Source organism: Girardinichthys multiradiatus, chromosome 22 (genome assembly GCF_021462225.1).
Source record: "Girardinichthys multiradiatus isolate DD_20200921_A chromosome 22, DD_fGirMul_XY1, whole genome shotgun sequence".
Lineage (NCBI taxonomy): Eukaryota > Metazoa > Chordata > Actinopteri > Cyprinodontiformes > Goodeidae > Girardinichthys > Girardinichthys multiradiatus.
The window spans coordinates 25,217,163-25,242,513 of NC_061814.1; the positions used below are offsets into that span (position 1 = coordinate 25,217,163).

Below are 25,351 nucleotides of genomic sequence, written 5' to 3' on the forward strand. Positions count from 1 at the left end.
AAAAAAAATGTTGTTTACATTTCTTTGATGGGTTCAATAAAAGTTGCTAGATCTTCTATTTGCAACTTTACTGCTCTGTGCATGTGTGCATAGTGGTTGGTTATTTATCTGACCTCCTGGTATTATAAACAGAGGTGTTCTTCTAAATGTAAACAAAGCTTTTATGAGTTCCACATTATTCTACAAGAGCCAAACTTAAAGTCCTATTTGTCAGAAAAAAAAAAAGTTTTTCTATTATTCAAATCTAGAATATGGTTTTAATGTACAGGTCCTTCTCAAAATATTAGCATATTGTGATAAAGTTCATTATTTTCCATAATGTCATGATGAAAATTTAACATTCATATATTTTAGATTCATTGCACACTAACTGAAATATTTCAGGTCTTTTATTGTCTTAATACGGATGATTTTGGCATACAGCTCATGAAAACCCAAAATTCCTATCTCACAAAATTAGCATATCATTAAAAGGGTCTCTAAACGAGCTATGAACCTAATCATCTGAATCAACGAGTTAACTCTAAACACCTGCAAAAGATTCCTGAGGCCTTTAAAACTCCCAGCCTGGTTCATCACTCAAAACCCCAATCATGGGTAAGACTGCCGACCTGACTGCTGTCCAGAAGGCCACTATTGACACCCTCAAGCAAGAGGGTAAGACACAGAAAGAGATTTCTGAACGAATAGGCTGTTCCCAGAGTGCTGTATCAAGGCACCTCAGTGGGAAGTCTGTGGGAAGGAAAAAGTGTGGCAGAAAACGCTGCACAACGAGAAGAGGTGACCGGACCCTGAGGAAGATTGTGGAGAAGGGCCGATTCCAGACCTTGGGGGACCTGCGGAAGCAGTGGACTGAGTCTGGAGTAGAAACATCCAGAGCCACCGTGCACAGGTGTGTGCAGGAAATGGGCTACAGGTGCCGCATTCCCCAGGTCAAGCCACTTTTGAACCAGAAACAGCGGCAGAAGCGCCTGACCTGGGCTACAGAGAAGCAGCACTGGACTGTTGCTCAGTGGTCCAAAGTACTTTTTTCAGATGAAAGCAAATTCTGCATGTCATTCTGAAATCAAGGTGCCAGAGTCTGGAGGAAGACTGGGGAGAAGGAAATGCCAAAATGCCAGAAGTCCAGTGTCAGGTACCCACAGTCAGTGATGGTCTGGGGTGCCGTGTCAGCTGCTGGTGTTGGTCCACTGTGTTTTATCAAGGGCAGGGTCAATGCAGCTAGCTATCAGGAGATTTTGGAGCACTTCATGCTTCCATCTGCTGAAAAGCTTTATGGAGATGAAGATTTTATTTTTCAGCACGACCTGGCACCTGCTCACAGTGCCAAAACCACTGGTAAATGGTTTACTGACCATGGTATCACTGTGTTCAATTGGCCTGCCAACTCTCCTGACCTGAACCCCATAGAGAATCTGTGGGATATTGTGAAGAGAACGTTGAGAGACTCAAGACCCAACACTCTGGATGAGCTAAAGGCCGCTATCGAAGCATCCTGGGCCTCCATAAGACCTCAGCAGTGCCACAGGCTGATTGCCTCCATGCCACGCCGCATTGAAGCAGTCATTTCTGCCAAAGGATTCCCGACCAAGTATTGAGTGCATAACTGTACATGATTATTTGAAGGTTGACGTTTTTTGTATTAAAAACACTTTTCTTTTATTGGTCAGATGAAATATGCTAATTTTGTGAGATAGGAATTTTGGGTTTTCATGAGCTGTATGCCAAAATCATCCGTATTAAGACAATAAAAGACCTGAAATATTTCAGTTAGTGTGCAATGAATCTAAAATATATGAATGTTAAATTTTCATCATGACATTATGGAAAATAATGAACTTTATCACAATATGCTAATTTTTTGAGAAGGACCTGTACATCTAAAACTGACACTTTACCGAAGAGGCTTAAACATTTGCAGGTTCAGACACGTATTGCTGATCAACATTAATTAGATTTAGCTGGTAAGAAGATTATTAAGTGGTCATTAAGTGGTGACCCAGCGCTAATGAAGACGCTGTCCTCTGGCTTAAATTAGCAAAGTGGGACTTCCAGTGTTTAATGGGTTTATTGGTATGATGAGCTTGTTGCTAAGAAACAAGTCAAGGGTCTGAATCAAGAAAGGGATTTTACTACAAAGACTGGTTGACACCAAGCAGACATCATTTCTCATCTCAGCTGTTAGCAGAAAACTTGCTAAGACGAGGTCACAAGGATAAGAAAAAAAAAAAACAACTATTCAGAGTGCCGGTAATGAGGAACAGAAACAGCGTTTCTTAACACTACTGAGAAAATATTTATAGAGCTGCAGGTGGAGATAGTCAACATTTCCTTTACCATAAACTCAGCTGTAAATTTCTTAGAAAGTGATACAAATTAAAGACTGGGAATTTGAATGAAAGGAAACTTTATTAGATCAAACCCCTGTAAATACATAACCAGCATTTAGCATTCTTTTTTTGCAACAGCGAAGCAATAATAATAAAAAAAATAATAAAAACCATTTTTCTTAATGGCAGCCACCTCACTGTAGACACAACTACCATAACCTACCCCATTCTACTACAGTTTAATCAACAAGTGGACAAATTACTGACATTCACACTGACATACATTGCATACTTACCATTTCAAAAACAGCCTTTATTTAAATAAGTAGCAATAATTAATAAATATTAGAGTATTTCATGAATAAGTGGGTGGACTGTTCTTTCAAAAGAAGAAAAAAAGTTATAAATGATGCATTTATGTGCCTGGTTATGAAAAGACATTTAGATGTAGAATATAAAAATCTGGATAATAACACTTCATGAGACAAGCACAGGAATGTATGTAGCTTTCCTCACTAAGAAGTAAAGTTAGATGTAGAAATATAGTTCTAAAGTGCATCTGTTTTAAGATTTGTCAAAAAAAAAAGAAAAAAAAAAAGTCAACAGCGGTCCTATCAGGAAAAAACAAATTAAGAAAACGTGCAGCAGATATACAGAGTAAAAACTACCTACATACATGCAAAGTTTATTTTAAAGACCAGAAAGAATAAACTAAGTAAGAAATACAAAAGACAAACATTGTCACATTGTCAAAAGGTGATAATTAGTTCTGTGCCATTTCAGTCCACTCTTTAGTGTTTCACACTTGAGTTATTAAAATTTTAAGCAACCTTGGCGGATTAACAAAAAAAGAAAAAAAAAGCACACAGTGGTGTAAGTGTTTCTTCTTGAAATGCCTTTGCTGAACATTTTTTCCCCATTCAGCCTGTTCAAGCTGTCCTCCTTCTGTTTGTCCCTAGTGAATGGTGAGGGGCTGTGGTGTTTTAGATCTTAGGCAGCTTGGGAGCACTGATAAGAGGGTTGGTCTCTTGCAGAAACCGCCGCCCAGCAGTCTTGTAGTCATACGAGCAGTCATGCGTCTCCGCGTAACGGTGAGTGGCACAGAAATTGTGCCCGCACCTAAAAGAATGAAGATATGGCAATGAGAAAGCTAAAAATGATTTTTTTTAAGCTTATTTTTACATCACATTCAGTCATTTCTTTGCTAGTTACAAATTTAATCTCACATTTAAGGGCACATATTATTTCAGAACCATAAAACAAAAAATTAGCATAAAACATAATCTAATTTATAGAACTAATCAAAACTAGAAATTTATCTGTAATTTTTCACAGCAAAAAACCTGCTGAAGCTACTTCCATAATAACAGGAAGCGTGTCGCCTAGATCCAGTTTCTGGTGGACTATTGTTGTACATAGGGCATTGACCGTTTTCTTTAATTTTTTTTTATTAATTTGTCTACAAAGAAAAAATCTGCAGTGAGCACTTTTACTGAACATGTCATTCATGTCATCAATGTGGGTGAGTCCTGGCAAAGTAAATAGGTAAAGAGGGTAGATTTCTCCATACCCACCAGAAACAGCCTCATGGTTGGAAACTCTTTGGCCCCAGCAATATAAAATACCTGCAATCTTGGATTTAAGGGTAGAAACAAGCAAAAGCTGAGAGAAGAGGACACCAGTTTATGCCACAGCTAGGATTGGGACAGAAAGCTTGGGCAGGGGGTAAACAGCTAGATCACCCAATGAAACTGCAGCTGTTTGTGTTTTCTATCAGTCAAAAATGTCTGCTAATGTCCCCTGATTTCAATAAATCAATAATTGTCCTCTCTAAAAAATTCTCCTGCATGTTCAGTTAACATAACTCGTTTTTTTCCTCTGTCTAGGCTAAACGAAGGAGAAAGTAAAACACATGAAGAGAAAAAGGAAACTTGCCAACAACTGCATGGCTTGCTAGTTTAAAGTGTTCTGATGACACAGCTGTTGGGAGGACATACGCCTGTGCGGGTCAGGGTAGCAATGCTGGTCTAAACAGAGACGAAATCCTGTCTACCTGAATGTTCCCAACATGTTATGGGTTTACATATGCAGTCATTTTCCCCTGTGGTAAATTACAGGCAGATCTGGCTGATAACAGAGCACTTTTAAAATCCTCCATAGGGTGCCGGTTTGTTAGTTCTGCAAGCCACTGCTCTCAGACAACATCCCTGCTGACTTTCTCCTTCTCTCTAAATAAATTGAAATATACATCATTTTATAAATTAAAATTTAAACTCGTACTCGTCGTCTTCCGCTTATCCGGGAACGGGTCGCGGGGGCAGCAAACTCAGCAGAGACGCCCAGACGTCCCTCTCTACAGACACCTCCTCCAGTTCCTCCAGGGGGAGCCCAAGGCGTTCCCAGGCCAGCCGAGATACATAGTCCCTCCAGCGTGCACTGGGCCTCCTCCCGGTGGGACGTGCCTGGAACACCTCCCGAGGAAGGTGTCCAGGAGGCATCCTATAGATGCCCGAGCCACCTCAACTGGCTCCTCTCGATGTGGAGGAGCAGCGGCTCTACTCCGAGACCCTCCCGGATGGCCGAGCTCCTCACCCTATCTCTAAGGGAGTGCCCGGCCACCCTACGGAGGAAGCTCATTTCAGCCGCTTGTATCCGGGATCTCGTTCTTTCGGTCATGACCCAAAGTTCATGGCCATAGGTGAGGGTAGGAACGTAGACCGACCGGTAAATTGAGAGCTTTGCTTTTCGGCTCAGCTCTCTCTTCACCACAACAGACCGGCACAGCGCCCCCATTACTGTGGCAGCTGCACCGATCAGTCTGTCGATCTCCCGCTCCATTCTTCCCTCACTCGTGAACAAGACCCCGAGATACTTAAACTCCTCCACTTGAGGCAGGAACTCCCCTCCAATCTGAAGAAGACAAGCCAGCCTTTTCCGGTCGAGTACCATGGCCTCGGACTTGGAGGAGCCAATCCTCATCCCAGCCGCTTCACACTCGGCTGCGAACCGCCACAGCGCATGCTGTAGGTCTTGGCTAGAGGGGGCCAGCAGGACCACGTCATCTGCAAAAAGAAGAGACGAAATCCACTGGTCCCCAAACCAGACCCCCTCCGGCCCTTGGCTGCATCTAGAAATCCTCTCCATAAAAGTTATGAACCGGACCGGTGACAAAGGGCAGCCCTGCCGGAGTCCAACATGCACTGGGAACAGGTCCGACTTAGTGCCGGCAATGCGGACCAAACTCCTGCTCCGCTCGTACAGGGACCGGATGGCCCCTAATAAAGGGCCCCCGATTCCATACTCCTGGAGCACCCCCCACAGGGCATCACGAGGGACACAGTCGAATGCCTTCTCCAGGTCCACAAAACACATGTGAACCGGTTGGGCAAACTCCCATGAACCCTCGAGCACCCTGTAGAGGGTATAGAGCTGGTCCAGTGTTCCACGGCCGGGACGAAAACCACACTGCTCCTCCTGAAGCCGAGGTTCGACTATCGGTCGGACTCTCCTCTCCAATACCCTGGCGTAGGCCTTACCAGGGAGGCTGAGGAGTGTGATCCCCCTGTAGTTGGAACACACCCTCCGGTCCCCCTTCTTATGAAGGTGGACCACCACCCCAGTCTGCCAGTCCAGAGGCACTGTCCCCGACCGCCACGCAATGTTGAAGAGGCGTGTCAACCATGACAGCCCTACAACATCCAGAGACTTGAGGTACTCAGGGCAGATCTCATCCACCCCCGAAGCCTTGCCACTGCGGAGCTTTTTAACCACCTCGGTGACTTCAGCCTGGGTGATGAAGCAGTCCAACCCCGAGTCCCCAGCCTCCGTTTCCACCAGGGAATGTGTGATGGCAGGATTGAGGAGATCCTCAAAGTACTCCTTCCACCGCCCGATAATGTCCTCAGTCGAGGTCAGCAGTCTCCCGCCCCCACTATAAACAGTGTTGGCGAAGCACTGCTTTCCCCTCCTGAGGCGCCGGACGGTTTGCCAGAATCGCTTCGAGGCCAACCGGTAGTCCTTCTCCATGGCCTCACCGAACTCCTCCCAGGCCCGGGTTTTTGCCTCTGCCACAGCCCGGGCCGCAGCACGCTTGGCCTCACGGTACCCGTCAGCCGCCTCAGGAGTCCCACAAGCCAAACACAGCCGATAGGACTCCTTCTTCAGCTTAACAGCATCCCTTACTGCCGGTGTCCACCACCGGGTTCTGGGATTGCCGCGGCGACAGGCACCGCAGACTTTACGGCCGCAGCTACGGGCAGCAGCATTGACAATAGATGCGGAGAACATGGTCCACTCGGACTCTATGTCTCCAACATCCCCCGGGATCTGGTCGAAGCTCTCCCGGTGGTGGGAATTGAATACATCCCTGGCCGAGGGCTCCGCCAGGCGTTCCCAGCAGACCCTCACTATGCGCTTGGGCCTGCCAAGTCTGTCCGGCTTTCTCCTCCTCCAGCGGATCCAACTCACCACCAGGTGGTGATCAGTGGACAGCTCAGCCCCTCTCTTCACCCGAGTGTCCAAAACATGTGGCCGAAGGTCTGATGATACGACAACAAAGTTGATCATCGACCTCCTGCCTAGGGTGTCCTGGTGCCAAGTGCACTGATGGACACCCTTATGTTTGAACATGGTGTTCGTTATGGACAATCCGTGACTAGCACAGAAGTCCAATAACAAAACACCACTCGGATTCAGATCGGGGAGGCCATTCTTCCCGATCACGCCTCTCCAGGTGTCACTGTCGTTCCCCACGTGGGCGTTGAAGTCCCCCAGCAGAATAATGGAGTCCCCGGGAGAGGCACTATCCAGCACCCCCAACAGGGACACCAAGATGGCCGGGTATTCTGCACTACCACTCGGCCCGTAGGCTGAAATGATAGTCAGAGACCTCTCCCCAACCCGAAGGCGCAGGGATACAACCCTCTCATCCACTGGGGTAAACCCCAACACGAGACGGCTGAGCTGGGGGGCAACAAGCAAACCCACACCAGCCCGCCTCCTCTCCCCGTGGGCCTCTCCAGAGTAGAAGAGAGTCCAACCCCTCTCAAGGAGATGGGTTCCAGAGCCCACGCTGTGCATGGAGGCGAGCCCGACTATTTCTAGTCGATATCTCTAGACCTCTTGCACAAGCTCAGGCTCCTTCCCCCCCAGTGGGGTGACATTCCACGTCCCTAGAGCCAGCCTAAGCATCCGGGGATCGGGCCGCTGAGATCTCCACCTTCGTCTGCCACCCAATCCTCTTTGCACCGGTCCCTCACGGTTCCCCCTGCAGGTGGTGGGCCCACTGGGGGATGGCTTCGCGTCTCTCGTTCGGGCTTGGCCCGGCCGGGTCCCGCGAGGAGCAACCCGGCCACCAGGCGCTCTCCGACGAGTCCTGACCCCAGGCCTAAAATTTAAACTGACTTTGCTAATATTGCTTTTGTCTTGGGTGGAAATTGTGTTATACATTAACATCCAAACTCCAAACTTGGGAGGCATCATTGTTTGGAAACTTTTGGCTTCTTCTTCATGTTTTGTTAAATAAATTTTTTCTATTTCTGTCAAGGAAATAATTATTACCATTGTGGGCAATCAGCTTGAACACAACCCGAGTGGAAAATTTGCAAAGATTTTGATATACACCCTATAATCCCATCTTTGTTTTTATGTTTTCTTGCAGTTTCTTTTTTATTTACCAAATTCTACTTCAGTTTGTTTAATTCTATGCCAATCTGCCGGTTTACAAATCAGAATAAGCACTAAGACCTTCTGAACACAACTGGGTGGCATGACGTTTCCAAGTTGTTGAACCAAAAGGTACGATGTATGAATGGACTAATAAACGAAAACAAGCAAGGCGTCCAGTTTCCGTCGACATATGGCAGGAAAACAAAGAGAACAAGGGAAGGACCACTTTCTACTAAAACGGTTGGCTCAAGAACAAGGGTGAAAAAAAAAAAAAAAAAAAAAAAAAGGAGATTTAGAGTCAAGCAGGAAGCCTGTTTAAACGAGGAGCAGAATGGATCTGGGACGTTTACCTGCATTCATAACTGGTGGCGAGTCCAGTTTTTTTGCCACAACGGAAGCAGTGCTTTGAGCTCTTTTTCTTGGTGCCAGTGGGGGCCTTAACTGGAGGTAGGTGGTACGTTGGAGTGCCTGAGGTTTACATGTTATTCACACAAGTCAGAGTAAAATAAAACACTTATTAAAAACATCATGTAAAATTTACAGCATGCACACAGTGTAACAAGTTTACACCAGTTCATCAGCATATGTTAAAGTATAGTGATTCAACTAGTAGGAGCAACTTTAACTTTAAAGTGATATTAAACATGCAAATAAACATACAATATCATGTGTTCCTTTCTTGACAATGACATCAGAGGAAATGTCTTTGGCTTTAATTTGCATGTTTAAAAATCACTCTGACTTTAAATTAGCACCTACTTGCTCTATCACACAAAAATAAAGCAGTAAAATGGTTAGTGCAACACAAGTGACTAATAAAAACAACAATAAGCATATCTGTCTCTTCAGAGCTTTCAGGCATCGTGTGAAATGAAAGCAGCAGTTTCCTTCAGCTGTAAACAGGAAAAATAGATGTTGACAACAAACTAAAAACTGATAATAACTGCAATATATTTGTCTCACCCCCCCCTCATTACTCATAGCTGTGTTTTGATCATTGACCACCCCATCTTTCAGCATAAGCTACATTCTAAATATCAGTCAAACACCAGAAAGTAAAACAATGATTTGTTAGATTACAACAGATATACCGTTCTATTTTTAAGGCTGTTTATCTATGTCAACTGCTAAAATTTTTGTTTTAGTTTGTTTCAGCCCAAACTTGAACTCAAGTTTGTATTGTAATGCATTTGTTGTCAGTTAAGCTACATGTAGATATATATTTTAAAAACACTTTCATTATACATTTGTTTCAGTTTGAAAAAAAACATTTAAAAGTCCAGTTTAACAAAGGAAACCTGACAAACTAATAGAAATGAAAAGATTCACCAGTGACAGTATTTTTGGAAGAAAGCCTTGAAAGTTGTGAGCATTCAGGTTCATACAAAAAGAAAAACTAGCAGCTCTTTGATGAAAGTGAAGCGAGGTTAGCTGCCAGAGGAAGTGGGACTGGCTGCAGAGATGGCTTTTATTTGTTTATGACTTTTCTTTCCTGTATGTCACATTGCTCCTGCAGCCACCCGAGGTTCAACACATGCCAGATCACAGGTTATGTTTCATATTTTGCTTTTCAGCAGACTTAATTTTAGTATTAGTCTAGGGTTCCCTATATTTTCTTGTCTTTGTGCATCCCTAGACCTATCTAAGGATTGGATTCTGAGAAACTGGCATTAAAAACTCAAATTGGATTTTTTTTTTTCTCCAATCAGAGAACCTGTTTTTTCATTCAGGCCCCTACAACAGAGCTGTAGCAGTGCATACGCCGGCAGTTTTGGTTGTTTCATATCAGATTTTTTTCAAGGTATGAAAATGAGCAGTCTGCCACAGGAAGTCAATTTGTACCTGCCTAGGAGGCATTTCATCAAACTGTTGAAGCAGTGAATTAATCCTTAGCTGCCTTCAATTGACAGCAGGAAGGCTGAACAGTAAAGATGTAGCGTTTTATCCTTCTGAGCTTCCACCCTCCATCTGTCATGGAACATGCTGGATTTGGGATTTTATCGGCCTTTTGAAAATCTCACAGTTAAAGTGTCTATAGTCTAGAGAATACACAAGGTGACCGATGTTAACGTTCATTAAAACTGTTTACAAAGTGTAAAATGAGAGTAAAACACTATTTTAAAAGAGATGGCACTTGCCTCTGCTTCCAATTTAAATTATTGCCAAATGCTGACAGCATGAAGACTAGAAAATAATATTTTAGACCGTCTACTGCTGTTCTTAAAGAGAAATTAGACCCAACCTAAATCAGAGCCGGCAGATCAAAGCTTTACAAAATGAGGAAAATCGTCCATAAACCTGATCGGGTCATCAATAGCTAAGTCCTTTCATACTGATGTCAAATTGAGTAAGTTACGCACCAAATCTGGATAAAATTCAGAGAAAAAAAAAGAACTATATTTTAAACAAAACATCGAAGGATTCAAAAGGGGCACAAGACATGTCTTAGTAGTCTAACAAATGGATTTTCTTTGGGAATCTCCATAAGTTAAGTGGCTGGTCGCACATTTTTCTAAAAGTGAAGGAAATCTACCTTACCTACTGTCCCGAATGAACTCATGACCCCTCCAGCTGATGCAAGACAGTTATTGGTCTGAAAACAAAGCAAAAAGAAACATTTTAGAAACTTTTAATGGAAGAAACTGCTGTGCTTTTAAATAAATCAAATTAAAATGTCTAAAAGAAAAAAAGCCATGACTACTGTTCACTAATGTGTGGCATTTCAAAGTTATTTTATATATGATATATCATATTAATAATATATAATATATATCTACTGTAAAGAAATGTGATTCTATGACATCTACTTGTGGGGGTTGCTCAGAGCTATTTTAGTTGCATCAGGGCTCCTCATTCATATTTCAGTTGTATCGGCTCAAACAGAAATGAGAAACTAAATAAATGGAAATAGGTTGAGCCATTGTACCCTGGTGTTACTTTTTATACCATAGAAAAAAGGCAAATACAGGATGTTAAGAGAATAGCAAAAGAAAGAGGTACTACAATAAAGGAGACATCAAAAATAGGCCACAAATACATCACAAACAAAAATAAATACACGAATAGCAGCTACTAGTGATTCTGTGAGCTCACCCTGTAGGAAGCTGCAGCTCGGCGCAGTGGTGACATTGGTCTAAAGAGGTCGTCCTGAAGAAACTTGTTGGTAGGGATGGATGGCAGCCTGGAGCCAAGGCCACTGTGTACTGAGGCAGTGGCTGAAGGAGGTAATGTCTGTGCAAAGCCCAGACTCTCTCCAAGGTTGTCTATGCTGCTGCTGTCTGGAGCTCTTGTGGAAAGAGATGCAAAGAGCTCAGAGTTGCTCAGAGACCCTATTGGCTCCTTATAGGCTTGGTTTACCATCTTAGTAATGCCTCTTGCTTCTCTTTTAGAAATGAGTTCTGGTCGTTTGCCAGGTGACTCTACTTTGACACCGCGAAGACGTGCTGGATGAGTTGACAAGGAGGCTGGAGGATGAGGGGATATGTTGCCTGGCTTTGCTAAGGATTGTGCTTGTAGGTTAGCCTGTATACAAAGTGTTGAATCAAAAGGCTGAGAGAGAAGTCTGGTTGATGCCGACGGCGAGGGGGAAGCAGCTAATGGACAAGGAGGGCTGATATGTACCGAAGTGCCAAGCTGTGTTCCATCAGCTCTGCTGGTGAGTGTATCGCTTGTGCCAAGAGTCCAGGGAGAGTGTGACAGCTGGTGCTGAGCCCCCACATCAATGGTCTGATGACCTCCCTCATGCTGGATGGACATATCTAAGCTCAGAGGATCTGACAGTTCTCCAAATGATGTCCCAGGCTGTGCTGGGACAACAAGTCCAACTGGCTCCTCAAGTATACTCAGCCCGACTGCCTCCACTGAAGGCTCAACTGGTTCGAATGGGGATTCAGGAGTCCCCCTAGTGCAGAGTGGTGGAAGCTGCGGGTAAACACAGTCTTTCATCAATCTGCTGCCAATGTCCATTCGGGACACTTTTGGAGGGGAACGGATCTTTGCAAACGATGGGCATGCCTCCCACGGTTCCTCCTCCTGAAGCATGTAACAGGAAGATGAGAAAGAAGGAGGACAGCGTCTGTGGACAGTTACATGGGAGGAGGTTGCAGCAGCGGGGGGACGAGCGGGGTCTGTAGATTTGGGGTCTACAATGGGAGGTAGTGGGGCATTTGTCTGCCAAGGTTGGTTGATCTGTGGGAGGGAGTGAACGAGGCGATAAAGGTGTTGTGTGCTGGAAGGTCCAAGAGAGCTGGTGCCAGGATGTGGGTCAGCAGGGGCCAGCGGTGTTACTTTTGCAGACTTCTGGAAGACAGGTGTCCAAATTTTAGCAGATGATTGTTAAATGCTGTTGCATTTACACAGTTTGTCATCCTGCACTACATGTAAGCCATCTGATTACAAGTAAAACCAAAGATAAAAAGGTCAAATGCTCCTGAAGCTCAATTTCTCTCTGTGAACCACTGTGCTTCTATGATGCATCTCAGGTGATGAGTTCAGTCTCTGGTCCAGTTGAGCAAAATATGATGTGATACCAACATTATAAATAATTTGGCCCTCTTCCCATAACAAAAAATAATAATAATAATAATAATAAAGCATACATGAGTAACCCTAAAATGTCTTAAACACCTGCAGATATGGAGTCACTGCAGAACGATCAGTATTCTTTACATTTAAAAATATATAGAGTATGATGTTCCACTCCTAAGCTATACACTTATAAAATGCATGAGAGAAAGAAACATTTACATTTAGACAGCTTCCCTGATCCACTTACCTTTTTATTAAGGTTCATGTCCTCCATCTTGGCTTTGAGCAGCTTCATTTTGGTCATGGTGATGGAGTTCTCTAGGCAATGCTGTGCAGCTGCAGAACTCTCTCTATCCTCCTCTGTGTACACGTTGTACAGGGAGCCACCACTGAAACACATGGCAAGTAAAAACTATTCCAATCAGTTATCCAACAACAATAAACTAAAAACACCAGTTTTGTCTCTTTAAGCATCAGGTTATGACGTTGGCCGTATTTTGGTTGTTTTAAGGTCCGAGTGTGGCTTCTTTAGCATACAGGATCTCTAGATATCTCTCCACAGGTTCCTGGAATGTAAGTGAAGTAAAATGTTGCATTTAGCCAGGACACCTTCTATGCAAACATGTCTGTAGATCACTGAGGATCTAGTGGTTAACTGCCAGTTTCTTTAAACCAGTTTTCTCCTGTTTTTCTTTTTTTTAGGGAGTTAGGTGTAGTGATTGAACAAGTCCCCGAGATACTTGAACTCCTCCAATCGAGGCAGGAACCCTTTTCCAGGCGAGAACCATGGCCTCAGACTTGAAAGAACTGATCCTCATCCTCGCCCGGCTGCGAACCGCCCCAGTGCATGCTGTAGGTCTTGGCTAGAGGGGGCCAGCAGGACCACATCATCTCAAGATGAAACGGAAGATGACGAGTTCGAGGTGTAGTCATTGTCTTTTGGGTTATTTTGTACGTTAATGCAAAGTTCAGAATGCAGTAATCGGAAAAGATTACTTTATTCACATTTTGTAAATAAACCACACAGTTGTCATTTGGGGACCGGATCGAGACTTTACTGTTGTATTTTAGCGGGTTCTGGAGGTTTCACCAAGTTGAATTTAACACCTTTTAAGACTATTATGAATTAAAATAGCCCCTTTTCCATTCCCTATACAAAGCCCCAGGCTTTTGAGAAGCCGAGGTCGTGTTTCGATACAACTTTACCCAGGTACTTTCACTTTCCCGGGGCTTTACTTTCACAGGTAAATGGACCTACTGGAATAGGTGTTTTCAGCTTTCCCCGGGCTTTGTTAAAGATGCAGGGTTGTGTGCAGTGAGGCTTGGCACCAGCAGCTTCAGTAATGGCACCGGTTACTATACAAATGAATCGTTTTCATTTGTAAAGTAGCTTTAAGATGTTTTTAAGCGAGCAACTACACCTCAAACTTCATCTGTGCAGTCAGTTAATGAAGAATGAGCCTACATTTACCGGTAAATGTTTTTTTCTGTTTTCAGAGCAGTGGAGCTCAGCTTACAGGCTGGTCTGGCTGCAGTGGAAAAGGGAAGTACGAGATTCCCTGGAATTCCTGTTAACCGGGTAAAACAAATCCTGGGGCTTTAAATCCTGGGGTTTTCGGTGGAAAAGGGGCTATTAACAATGTGAACACATTTTGACAAACAGCTTGACGCGCTAATTATTTAATAATTTATGTTTCATTTAGTTAACAGCAAAAGTAAGTTAAATTGATGTTATTCCACCCTGCCACTCTGGTAACGCCTTCTTACAGTAGATAAGCCTCACAACAGTTAACATTGGGTTTTGTCAATTATTTAATGAGCAGAAACTCCATTTGGTATTTGGATAGATTCAAAGGGCAGTAAAACAATAAAACCAACCTCAGAGACTCAGAGAGGGGAGTCAGGGTTCCATCTCCCCTGTCGACCACTCGGAAGAAGCTCAGCTGGTCGCCCTCACGATACACAACAAACGTGACCTGCTTACTTGCTTGATTTTTGTCCCAACCCTCCTCCTTCGTGCTCTCCATCAGGTCCGCCACGTCTTTGACCGGATCCTCCAAGGTTACTGATAAAAGAAGCAAGAGGGATTCTGTGATTAAAAAGAGGAAATGGTCTAGATTATGGAACTTAATTTAAAAAAAGATCTTTGGAAAGCTGTACCCCTCCTGGTGTTAATTGGGCCTCCCCTCATGGCTAAAACAAGTTTCAGTGTGCATCCCTCTGCAATTCTGTAACAATAAATACAACATTTAAATGAACAAAAACAAAAAACAAACAAACAAACAAAAAAAACACACATTTGTTGCAAATGTGAAACACAAAGCTAAATGCTCTGACTCAAAGCAAACATTCCAAGGGACGGGATAAGATCCAGAGAAACTCAAGCACAAGAGTGGGAAATTTACTGGGGCAGATGCTTCATTCTGCTCCTGAAACTAAAAGCATGCTGTAGTGTGATAAAGGAGCCTGGCAAGATTCCACAACAGGCTGTTCATGTGGAAAATTAAATGACAAATATACCACCCGCTGCAGCCGGCACAGCACTGAATAGTGCAAGCTGCAACGCAAAATGACAAAAGTGGAAGAGGAAGTTCCCTAAATATAAATGGGACTGCTCTACATCTATGGCTTATCTACATTTGACACTGCGTAAAGAATCACCCCTTCACTCCATATCAGTACAGCAGCTTTTAAAAATACGTAAAGCAAATGACTTTAAATGTACACAGATTAGGAAGTGCCATTTGGCACAGATGACACAGCTCCGAAGGACAGGAAGTGTTGATTTACCCGTAATCATGTAGACAATGATCATCATCCAGCTCAACATTGTTCCAGATAAGATGCTGCTGTGCAACAGGGATACCTTAAAGCAGTCAGAGAGAGAGGGAAAAGAGAGAATAACCAAAGTTCACAAGGATCGGTTGATTTTCCATTTCTTAGGTTGGCTTATAGAAAAAGACCTACATATGCAGTGATAAATGACTCATGCATGCCCCCTAAAGACAAAAATAAGGAATCTGCTGTACAGTCAGAGCAAATTTACAACATAAAAAATAAATGTATATAATGTTTATTTTTTGAAAACACACCATCAGTATAAATGAAACTTTTAAGTAAATTAGGATGGCTTGAACGCATTTAAGATCAAAAAAGTAATACTTATCTACAAGCCGAGAACCCAAAGAACACACAGCATGAAATGGGATCGAGTGAACGAATGATCTGTATGAGTGAACTCTCTGAACGCTCTGTGAGAAACCTCTTAGAGCCCACACACAGAGCACCGTGAACTTTCTCACTAAAGCTAAAAACAGTAGGGAGGATCCTGGATGGAAGGTCACTATGATCTACCACGAGAACCTATACAGGTCAAAATAATCAAATAACACATGCAGACACACCAACTCAAGAGATTTCTACTTCAATCTGTGCAGAACAGTTCAAGCACTCAGTTTCTGTTTTCTTCATTTGTAGCAGTTCTAGCATAGCTGTCAAGTCTCCCGTTTTGGCCGGGAAACTACCGTATTTTAACCTCTTTCCCGCCGTCCTCCCGTATTAGTATTCTCCCGTAAATCTCCCGTATTACAATATAATAATAAAAAAACATTCCTCTGCTTCTTTCTCTGAATTCTGTCACTAGCCTCGTGAGAACTGCCACCTGCAGTAGCCTGGGTGGCAGTTGTCGCGATATTAATGCCGTCGGCGGGAACAAACCTGGAACAACAAAGGAGAGAAATGGATAGATGTGACGAAAGGGAAGGCATTCCTGCCAGAAAGAGAAAGACATCGTGCAAATATCTTGAAAAATGGGACAGCGAATTTTCTTTTCTAAAGAAGAGCAGGATGGGGCACATTCACGCGTTCTGTAATATTTGTAACTGCGATTTTAGTGTCTCCCACGGGGGAAGGAACGACATCAGTCAGCATGAAAAATCGACCAAGCACAAGCGCTGGCTAGAGGCACAGAAACATGCCCAGGCGATGTCAACATTTGTGACTAGAAATACCACCGAGGCAGACCAGGTCATAAATGCGGAGGTTAAAATGGCAATGCTGTGTGCCAAAAACAATGTTGCTTTCAACTTCTATGATGACTTCAATAAGTGTGTAGCTGAAATGTTCCCGGACTCTGCTATCGCACGGAAATTCTCGGCGGGAAAAACCAAGGCTACCAACTCACCAAAGGTAAGCTGAGTCAAATTAAATATGAGTATTGTGTATGCATATGCCTACTTAATAATGTCCCGTATGCATATTTGTAGGGTAATGGTTAGGTAATTTTAATTACTGGGCTCTCTCAACAGGTGCCATAGCAACAGAGCTAGATGACGAGTTGGCCAAAACATGCCGATCTCAGCCATTTTCTGTGATGTGCGACGAATCGAACAACAGAAAAGGAAATAAAGAATTTGTCATCCTAACTAGACTCTACGATGAGGCCACTCTGCAGGTCGTTACAAGATTCATGGAGATGCCTGTATGCAACGTGGGAAATGCAGAAAATCTGTATGAAAAACTGAGTGAAGCACTAAGGTAAGGGAACTCCACTGTGTTGTTGACGTGTGTAATAGTTTGCTTGTAATTATAACCATACGTTTTGTCTAATAGGTTTTATGGCATTTCTTTCTGTTATCCATAGAAAAAGGGGCATCCCATGGGAGAACCTGATAGCCTTTAACTCGGATAATGCGAGCGTCATGAAAGGCAGACACAACTCCGTTATCAGCAGACTGAAACAGAGCCAGTCCCACGTCCAGGACCTCGGCTACATCTGCCACCTGGCACAGCTGGCCACTGGCTGTGGCATCAGAGCAGCCCAGGTACCGGTGGAAGACATCCTGGTGGGGATATACACCCACTTTGATAAAAGGTAGACGCAAATAAATTAAATAGGACTTCTATTTTTTCTAGGTCTGCAGTTAATATTCTTATAAACATTTTTCTATCTTTCAGTGCAAAAAGATGTGAACTCTACAAAGGGTTTGTAGATTTCACTGATTCAGACCACCTGAAGCTCCTCAGGTACTGCAGCACCAGATGGCTGAGTCTGCTAACCTGCATCCAGAGTGTTGAACCAGTGGGATGCACTGCAGGTAAGGATGGTAACTCCAGCGGATATATACACAGTTAACTATGCTAGATTTCCATTTTAACCATGAATTGCCACCCTGTGTCCATATGTACTGTAGGCCTACTTTAACAGTCATGAGGAGGTGGAGAGGAGTGCCAAAGTGCGCGATCTAGCAAGCCATCTGCGTGATCCAATCGTGAAGGCTTACTTCATGTTCCTGAGTGCTGCCCTTAAGCCTTTATATAAATTTAATAGTCTTCCAGGTGGGTGTCAATCATATTGGATGAATTAAATATGGTTGTACTTATTGTAGCCTTTTTATTACAGTGTGACCAATTATATTTTCTTCAGTCAGAGGCCGTGCAGATTCACAGACTTGAAGAGGAGATGTGCAGGCTGATCAAGAGGATCCTGGGGTTCCTCATACCAGCCAGGGCCATCATGGGTGTACCTCTCAAGGAGGTGGAGTATGGAGAAGGACATCAGTTGGCTGACGAAGAGCTCTTTATAGGAGCCGAAACAAAGGCATTCATGGCAAGGAAAAAGCTCCCTGTGTCAGCGGAGAAGAAAATCTTTCAGTGAGTATATTACCCAGCAGTTATTTAATTATATCATCTTTTCACAGTATGAGATTATAGGCTGTAGTGTTTTTTGTTTACTCTTATGCTGTTTTTACCCTTATGCTGTTGTAGATCTGTGAGAAGATTTTATGAAGCAGTGCTTCAGAAGATGTTCTCCTCCTTTCCTCTTGACCATCCACTCCTGAAGGACATGAAAGTGCTGGACCCTGCTGCTCGCCTTGACATTACTCCAGGGACAGGTAGATGTTAGAGTCAGTTCCTCATTGATTAAATGAATAAATAAATATTGCATGGTTTAGATCTGCAATGTTCAGTCAAACACTTGTTTTACATTACAGTGGCAAGGCTAGGGGCCCTTTTCCCTCAGTTGAGCTTGAGTGAGGATAGGCTGAGAGAGGAACTCATTGACTACCAGGTGACAGATAGCAAGCATCTCCCACAAGAAGACAAAACTGACAGATTCTGGGGACTGGTAGGGAAAGATGTGAGGTTCAGTGAGCTGCCAAGATTAATGAAGGCTTTACTATGCATTCCCCACAGCAATGCCAGTTCTGAAAGAGTGTTTAGTATGGTAAGAAAGATTGTTACAGAGAATAGGATGTCATTAGACAACAGCACGGTTTGTGCTTTACTGTCATGTAAAATCAACCACTCTGGCCCAGGCCACAAATACACTCCATCCAAACGAGTCTTAAAGGATGCAAAGGCTGCAACAAATCTGTATAATAAGTCTTTAGTGAATGCCAGAGAGCCACCTGAGTGAACATGAGAAATTTAAATAAAATGTGTAATGAAGACAAAATGTAAATGTTTAACCTAAAGACAAGCAATGTATATACAGGTCCTTCTCAAAATATTAGCATATTGTGATAAAGTTAATTATTTTCCATAATGTAATGATGAAAATTTAACATTCATATATTTTAGATTCATTGCACACTAACTGAAATATTTCAGGTCTTTTATTGTCTTAATATGGATGATTTTGGCATACAGCTCATGAAAACCCAAAATTCCTATCTCACAAAATTAGCATATCATTAAAAGGGTCTCTAAACGAGCTATGAACCTAATCATCTGAATCAACGAGTTAACTCTAAACACCTGCAAAAGATTCCTGAGGCCTTTAAAACTCCCAGCCTGGTTCATCACTCAAAACCCCAATCATGGGTAAGACTGCCGACCTGACTGCTGTCCAGAAGGCCACTATTGACACCCTCAAGCAAGAGGGTAAGACACAGAAAGACATTTCTGAACGAATAGGCTGTTCCCAGAGTGCTGTATCAAGGCACCTCAGTGGGAAGTCTGTGGGAAGGAAAAAGTGTGGCAGAAAACGCTGCACAACGAGAAGAGGTGACCGGACCCTGAGGAAGATTGTGGAGAAGGGCCGATTCCAGACCTTGGGGGACCTGCGGAAGCAGTGGACTGAGTCTGGAGTAGAAACATCCAGAGCCACGTGCACAGGCGTGTGCAGGAAATGGGCTACAGGTGCCTCATTCTCCAGGTCAAGCCACTTTTGAACCAGAAACAGCGGCAGAAGCGCCTGACCTGGGCTACAGAGAAGCAGCACTGGACTGTTGCTCAGTGGTCCAAAGTACTTTTTTCGGATGAAAGCAAATTCTGCATGTCATTCGGAAATCAAGGTGCCAGAGTCTGGAGGAAGACTGGGGAGAAGGAAATGCCAAAATGCCAGAAGTCCAGTGTCAAGTACCCACAGTCAGTGATGGTCTGGAGTGCCGTGTCAGCTGCTGGTGTTGGTCCACTGTGTTTTATCAAGGGCAGGGTCAATGCAGCTAGCTATCAAGAGATTTTGGAGCACTTCATGCTTCCATCTGCTGAAAAGCTTTATGGAGATGAAGATTTCATTTTTCAGCACCACCTGGCACCTGCTCACAGTGCCAAAACCACTGGTAAATGGTTTACTGACCATGGTATCACTGTGCTCAATTGGCCTGCCAACTCTCCTGACCTGAACCCCATAGAGAATCTGTGGGATATTGTGAAGAGAACGTTGAGAGACTCAAGACCCAACACTCTGGATGAGCTAAAGGCCGCTATTGAAGCATCCTGGGCCTCCATAAGACCTCAGCAGTGCCACAGGCTGATTGCCTCCATGCCACGCCGCATTGAAGCAGTCATTTCTGCCAAAGGATTCCCGACCAAGTATTGAGTGCATAACTGTACATGATTATTTGAAGGTTGACGTTTGTTGTATTAAAAACACTTTTCTTTTATTGGTCGGATGAAATATGCTAATTTTGTGAGATAGGAATTTTGGGTTTTCATGAGCTGTATGCCAAAATCATCCGTATTAAGACAATAAAAGACCTGAAATATTTCAGTTAGTGTGCAATGAATCTAAAATATATGAATGTTAAATTTTCATCATTACATTATGGAAAATAATTAACTTTATTACAATATGCTAATATTTTGAGAAGGACCTGTATAAACTGAAAATGTGTTAAATAAATAAATGTGCTTTAACCCCTTTTGTGTTTCATTTAGGCTCTGTTATAACATAGGAATGTCCACAGCATTCAGTGTCAACAAAGGTAGGCTTATTGTAGTCTGTTAGTGGTTGACAAGTGGTTATTTTAGATATCTTGTACACCTGTGCTAAAATGCAAGGGATACTGGAGCTTGGTCGGGGTAGTGGGATGGCTCACAGCGGTCCCCAGAAAATTTCCCTTATTTTCAAATCCAAAACTTGACAGTTATGAGTTCTAGTCAAAAATGTAATCTCATATCAAAAACAATGCCTGTGTTTTGGGAACATCGACTATTTAAAACAAGTGATTAAAAAAAGTAAAAATAAAATGTATGAATTTCATAGCACTTTAAATACAATTAATTGATTCTGTAAATCAATATTTGGAAGAAATACAAATATATAAAAAAAAATCCATGCTAATTTGACCATTTGTAATGTAATAATTAGTAATAATAATGTAATTTAATATATGAAACAGTCTACAGGAAAATGCACCTTACAGCCTACATTAGGCCCAGGGAGTTACAGGTCATCTTTTCCAAACCCCAAATAATTTCTGTCATGTGGTCCCTACAGTTTGAACTCATTTTGAATAAATAGGGCCTGCAAGGTGGTGCAGTTGGTAGCACTGTTGCCTTTCAGCAAGAAGATCCAGGGTTCGACTCCCGGCCAAGGGTCTTTCTGCATGGAGTTTGCATGTTCTCCCTGTGCATACACAGTACTGGGAGGCAATCATTTACACTAGATTTTATATGTGGTCATGTCAGTCATAAGGACACAGACATATTGAAATATTGGTGCACTGCGATGTGGTAACAGAACTCTATTGCATTAAAATGCAAAACCTGTCAAAACCATAGAACGTCCAAGTAGAAGAGAAGCTAATTTACAACACTGCAGGGTACTGCAGACTACTTTTAAAAAGGTGAAACCACACTTTATCTCAAACCTACAAATTACATTTCAGAGGAAACTAAAGAGACATTACACATGGTAAGCATCTGTGATCCAATTTAACGTCACGAGAAAGGTGTGGAGAACAATGGAGAACAGGAAGATGCACATCCAGTAGAACACCCATGTTCTCTTCAGACAGTGAAACTAATAGTACTAAAAAATGTAGACAACTGTTATCTCAGGTATGAAATAATTGTTCTGAGAACAATAATTAGCAAATATAGACATTTTCTTAGAATCAGACATGGATACAATGAATTAGTGAGTCTTTTACCTTCCAGCCTCTGGATCTTCGCTTTGACAGAAACAACAGCTTCAAAAGGCAACACGCGCAGCTCAAAACAAGTTCCCGTCAGGGTCTCTATGAACAGCTCCATAGTGTCGTAGAAGGGAAGCTTGTACTGAAAAGCTCCCACGCTGTCGTCGTTAAAAAAGGGGGGCTCTTTCCTGTTGGTCATCGTGGGAGAATGATAGATGCACTTTAGAGGGATGATGGAGTGGTGAGGCTAACACAAGGTGACGGAGAGGAGGACTGCTCACTCCACGCACTACAGACACGCATCATGAAGGACGACCCCAGCTGTGAGTAGAGACAACAAACAAAAGGTCGATACTGTGAGCGTCCGGTAAGTGGCACGAAAACATTTTGAATTAACCTGTTAAAAATCACCGCACCAATCAGTCGGTCAGTGATAAATAAATGGCCTATTTTCTTGTGATATCATCTGATCGATGATGATCATCGCTGAAAAACATTTGTTCTGTAGGCAGATTTAAACTTTAGTGCAACGGTTGTGTAATTGAGGCATACTACCTGTGGCAGCAAAGAGATAACACGCTTTGAAGTAGATAACCAATAATATTTACAGAATTACAATTTGAAAAGGTAAATATACCGGTGGAAAAGAGCAAGAATCTCTCTGTGAATCCAGCACTGGCAGCAAAGAGATGCAAATTTCTTATTAAACATTCAGCATCAAGCACTGCCCCTGGCCAAAATGTAAGAAGATCAGGTGCGCTACATAAGCTCATTGGTGGTATAAGGTGTCCAAAGGCTGACCCAAGCCTCTGACAGATCATCTTGTGTGTCCCTTGAATAAAACAATGTACTACATGATATAAACTTTGAGGATAGGAGACAGAACACCCACGCTTTACATTAAGTTGGAGACAAACACAAAAGTTTACCGTTTGAAATTAGTCATATGCATGCTCAATTCATATTAGAATGCAAAATGACAAACAGTTTACAGGTAATTTTACCCTGACTCAAACTTGGAGAATTAACTGTCCCGATGCTGCTGCAATAAACGTAAAATTAAAGATGCACCAATCAATAAGCCAATGTTTCCTTGATCAGCTGTCAATGGTGATCAGCAGGTTCTATACAAAAAAAAAAAAATTACCCACCTTCCCCCATTCACTAAACAAATAAAAACCAAGACATTTTGGTCTATGAAACAATTCGACCAAGAGTATGTACTTTGATTAGAGCTGCACAGAATTTGCGCAAAACTGCAATTGCAAAGGTTTGCTTGGAAGCCATATTTGGTAGGCTGATGTACCGTTTATTTGGCTAGTTCTATGGACTTTCATTGTTCGTATTGTCCACATCTGATCTGGATCTTAGTGGCAGAGATGTTGAAGCTCATAGAGTTATGGGGACACCGCATACGAAAATAAATAGTTAAGTGAGGAAAATGTGGTTAATTGCAAATGATATTGCCATAGCAATATTCCACATTAATATTGAAATGTCAAGTTTTACTAATATCTTGCAGCTCCAACTCTGATGCACTTTTTTAAGTTTAAAAAGAAATCTGATAAAAGGTTAAGGACACAATAATATAATTTCTTCACTTTCTGTTGGATTCTACCACCTCCATAAAAGCAGCTTCAGCCCATAATTTCCCTTCCCCTTGGGTTGTCAGCAAGGAAAAGCCTGAAGCTACCAGTGGAGAAAAAGCAAGAATTTCCCAGTAAATCTGATTTGAATTTACTAAATAAAAAGACTAAAATATTTCTCTACACGTCTATCTTTTGATTTAAATTTTAAATAAAAACAGCAGCAAAAAAACCATGCACAAAAGAAACTGAACACCATGTGCTGTAAAATACACAGAATATCTAAAGTTTTAAAGCCATTTGAGCCTTAAAGGTGATATGACTTTAAAACTTGTACAGAAATGATTGGGTATATTTTAAGTGGTTAAAGAAAATTCTTCTTATTGAGCTCAGAAATCAAACCAAACACTGTAGATGAACCTTCCGATAGATTGTCTCTGTAGTGGGACGAGGCCCAGACATGTCATGGCCGCTGTTGTGCTGAAAACAGGCCTAAGGAACTGTCTAAGGAACAATGTTAATCAACTTACAGACAACTAGATCCATTATTTTCCATATCTGGATTTAAGGACGATAAGACGCAAATGCTGGGCTTGGCCGCAGCGGAACAGCAGCAACCACAGGCTAGAAAGGAGAAGTGCCAGGAGTAAAAAAAAAAAAAAAAAACCAAAAAAAAAACCGGAGATGAATGGAGTTAGATCGTGTCATTGTTATTTCAACGCTTAGCCTTACCGGAAACAGTTTATACTGGCATTTTTCTAACATGCAGGCTTTATTGTATACTTTTGGCCCTTTATTTAAAATAATATTCTTGTTAATTCTCACTTACCAGTAAGTCTCGTCTAGCCGACGCTGCTACTAGCGTTAGCTTCCGTTGCCATGTTAGCCAACAACTCAAACAATAGCTTCCCTTCACGGGCTGCTGCTAGGCTACATCCAACACGGGCTTCGGCTCCGTCCGTCTGCTGTGGGCTTCACAACTGAGCAACATCACGTATGACCGTAAAGCCTAATCACGAAACGGATCGAAACATACTGATTGGTGAACGTCGCCGTTTTTTGTTCGTTGGCGACATCTTTTACCTGTCAAAGAGAGCTGAACAACACCTCCATGACTCAAATTTGATTGATTAAGAAATGAACCAATAGAGAAAGGCAAAGTGGGAGGGCCAACTGACCCCTTCTTAAGGTCCTTCAACCTCCCTCCATGCTTCGGTGCTCTTAAAAGATAACTTGCACGGTTGGCTGTTAGTTTCTGCTGTCTGTTATCACAATTGTATTAATTAGGGAATGGCTGCTTTTTTATTGGGAATTTGGTGAACATGGTGATAAAAATTATTTGAAAAACAAATCGCTGTCATTTTGGCTATAAATCCATTACACTGCATACAAGACTGCAACAAACACTCTGCGGAGAGGATCATCCGGGCTGACCATCCCTCTTCCCAGGACTTGTGCAGGCCGAGGGTCAGGAACAGGGAAGCTGACATCTCTGCAGACCCCACACATCCTGAACAAAATCTGTTTAGGATTTTATCTTCGGGTCGGCGCTACTTGAAAAAACCAGCTACCACAGAGTGTTTATTCACCTCACAGCCTGGGTAGTAAACTACTCTGCTGGAAACAAAATAAACCTATTTCCATTACCACAACCTGCCTTTCTTTTTTCTTCTTTATATAAGAAATGGCCGTACATACACATACATGTACCTACTTTCCTTTTATCCTTATTCTAAAGTTTATATATTTATATTTAATGTCCTGCTGAAAGTCAGATTTCTTGTTTGTGAACACAATCTTGGCCAATAAAGCACATTCTTATGATTCTACAAGCCCCAGATAAACACATATTAATCTGGGGGGGAAAAAAAGTACT

At 42.6% G+C, this 25,351-nt stretch overlaps 1 protein-coding gene across 4 annotated transcripts; it reads right to left on the bottom strand.

Annotated features, from left to right (window-relative positions):
- Window positions 1-2,390: 2,390 nt before the first annotated feature.
- Window positions 2,391-24,625, bottom strand: zfand4 (zinc finger, AN1-type domain 4). Of its 4 annotated transcripts, XM_047351461.1 has the most exons (11): window positions 21,905-22,042; window positions 18,275-18,406; window positions 18,050-18,148; window positions 15,315-15,390; window positions 14,685-14,752; window positions 14,403-14,589; window positions 12,772-12,913; window positions 11,091-12,296; window positions 10,536-10,590; window positions 8,348-8,465; window positions 2,391-3,449 (listed from the first exon to the last, which is right to left on the bottom strand). In XM_047351461.1, exons 5-11 carry the CDS (start codon window positions 14,713-14,715, stop codon window positions 3,314-3,316), a joined length of 1,875 nt encoding a protein of 624 aa, XP_047207417.1. In that variant the 5' UTR covers window positions 14,716-14,752; window positions 15,315-15,390; window positions 18,050-18,148; window positions 18,275-18,406; window positions 21,905-22,042; the 3' UTR covers window positions 2,391-3,313. The 4 variants fall into 4 exon arrangements, with proteins under 4 accessions (XP_047207417.1, XP_047207415.1, XP_047207413.1 ...); XM_047351459.1 differs by lacking the exons at window positions 18,050-18,148; window positions 18,275-18,406 and adding an exon at window positions 24,305-24,625 and having other exon boundaries at window positions 11,091-12,293; window positions 21,905-22,210; XM_047351457.1 differs by lacking the exons at window positions 18,050-18,148; window positions 18,275-18,406 and adding an exon at window positions 24,305-24,623 and having other exon boundaries at window positions 21,905-22,210.
- Window positions 24,626-25,351: the final 726 nt, after the last annotated feature.

Coding starts and splice junctions, on each gene's coding strand:
- zfand4 (XM_047351457.1), bottom strand. CDS start 22,088: ATGACCAACAGGAAAGAGCCCCCCTTTTTTAACGACGACAGCGTGGGA. Junction 14,590..14,684: donor CCCAATTAACACCAGGAGGG/GTACAGCTTTCC, acceptor TTCTTTTATCAG/TAACCTTGGAGGATCCGGTC. Junction 8,466..10,535: donor GAGTTCATTCGGGACAGTAG/GTAAGGTAGATT, acceptor TGTAAACCTCAG/GCACTCCAACGTACCACCTA.